Source organism: Otolemur garnettii, unplaced genomic scaffold, assembly GCF_000181295.1.
Source record: "Otolemur garnettii isolate 467f Iridium unplaced genomic scaffold, OtoGar3 scaffold00161, whole genome shotgun sequence".
In the NCBI taxonomy this organism is placed as follows: domain Eukaryota; kingdom Metazoa; phylum Chordata; class Mammalia; order Primates; family Galagidae; genus Otolemur; species Otolemur garnettii.
In genome coordinates this window covers 301,137-302,635 of record NW_003852556.1, presented here as the reverse complement: position 1 = coordinate 302,635, position 1,499 = coordinate 301,137, and the positions used below count along the sequence as shown (strand labels likewise).

The 1,499-nt window shown below is 47.0% G+C and overlaps 1 protein-coding gene across 3 annotated transcripts in view; it reads right to left on the bottom strand.

Annotated features, from left to right (window-relative positions):
- The window catches only part of GAS6 (growth arrest specific 6), a 33,419-nt gene that overhangs the window by 18,557 nt on the left and 13,363 nt on the right, over nucleotides 1-1,499 (bottom strand). For all 3 annotated transcript variants that reach the window (XM_003799998.3, XM_023519184.1, XM_012811526.2), the window contains one exon: nucleotides 1,012-1,074. In XM_003799998.3, coding sequence (XP_003800046.1) covers nucleotides 1,012-1,074 — 63 coding nt within the window. The remainder of the gene's footprint in view (nucleotides 1-1,011; nucleotides 1,075-1,499) is intronic.

Here is a 1,499-nt window from a genome sequence, read left to right as displayed (position 1 = left end):
GCAGGAGACTCGCTTGAGCCCAGGAGTTGGAGGTTGCTGTGAGCTGTAAAGCCACGGCACTCTACCCAGGGGGACAGCTTGAGCTCTGTTCTCAAAAAAAAAAAAAAAAAGAAAGAAAAGTCAATGTCATCGTGACCACATGCACACAGTACTATTAATGAAGACCTGTGATAAGCAGAGAGAAAATTTTGCTACCTTTAGTACAGGTGGCCAATTTGCAAATTCCTACAAATAGAGAAAAATGGGCAAAGGATATGAACAAACAGTTCACAGGAAAAGAAAAGACATGATTCTTAGATACATGTAGTTAGCTTCACTCATTAGTAAGAAAAGCAAACTAAAGCTGGATGTTACCTTTGATTGGTTGTCTTAGAAGATGATCAAAAAGCTGAAAAGACACTTTGGTGGATAGAGCTGGGGATGTACATCCTCTTTATTCCCCGCCTGCCAGCCAGGCTGCTAAAGCAGGCTCTAGAGCATAAGGAAAAGTTGCGTGGGTCCACCCTGCACTCTGACCTCAGAAAAGGTCGTCTTGCCAGCAGGAGCTGGGAGTGACCTGGGTGACTGACAACACTGCCGGCTTAAGCCCACCTGCAAACACGGCCCTGACCACACACACTGGCAGGATGGAGGCTCCATAACAAACCATTGTAAAAACACGCTCTAACTCTGGTACTAAGCCACCCTGGGTGTGAAAACAGAAGCCTACTGACACGTGTTCAGGGAACTCTCAGAACTGAGAGTGGCAGGCCCCCGCTGGAGGACCCAGAGGCAGGGACATACTTTCACATAACATTCTTGTAAAATGTTTGAATTTTATACCATGTGCACTTATTGCTTTAAAAAAAAAATTTTACTTGCTTAAAAAAGAAAATTTAGGAAAAGGGAATAGCCCCGAGGATGGAGTTCCTTAAAACAGCAGAAATATTCAAGACCCTCCCACAAACCCAAGCAAAGCGCACAGTCACCCACACTTAGATGCTCCAGGGAAGATGACAGTAACAGACTTACTTTGAACACATGAGACAAAATCTGGGCTTTTGGTATACGGAGACCCATGTTTGCTGATGCACGCTGCAAGACAAAAGTGGACAGCATCATGACAGAATACTCACAAGGGGAGAGTGTCATCACACTGCCAGTCACAAGGGGAGAGCGTCATCACGCTGTAAGTCACAAGGGGAAAAGCGTCATCACGCTGCCAGTCACAAGGGGAAAAGCGTTATCACGCTGTAAGTCACAAGGGGAGAGCGTCATCACACTGTAAGTCACAAGGGCAGAGCGTCATCACACTGTAAGTCACAAGGGGAAAAGCATCATCACGCTGCCAGTCACAAGGGGAAGAGCGTCATCACGCTGTAAGTCACGAGGGCAGAGCGTCATCACACTGTAAGTCACAAGGGGAAGAGCGTCATCATGCTGTAAGTCACAAGGGGAAGAGCGTCATCACGCTGCAAGTCACAAGGGGAAGAGCGTCATCACGCTGCCAGTCACAAGGG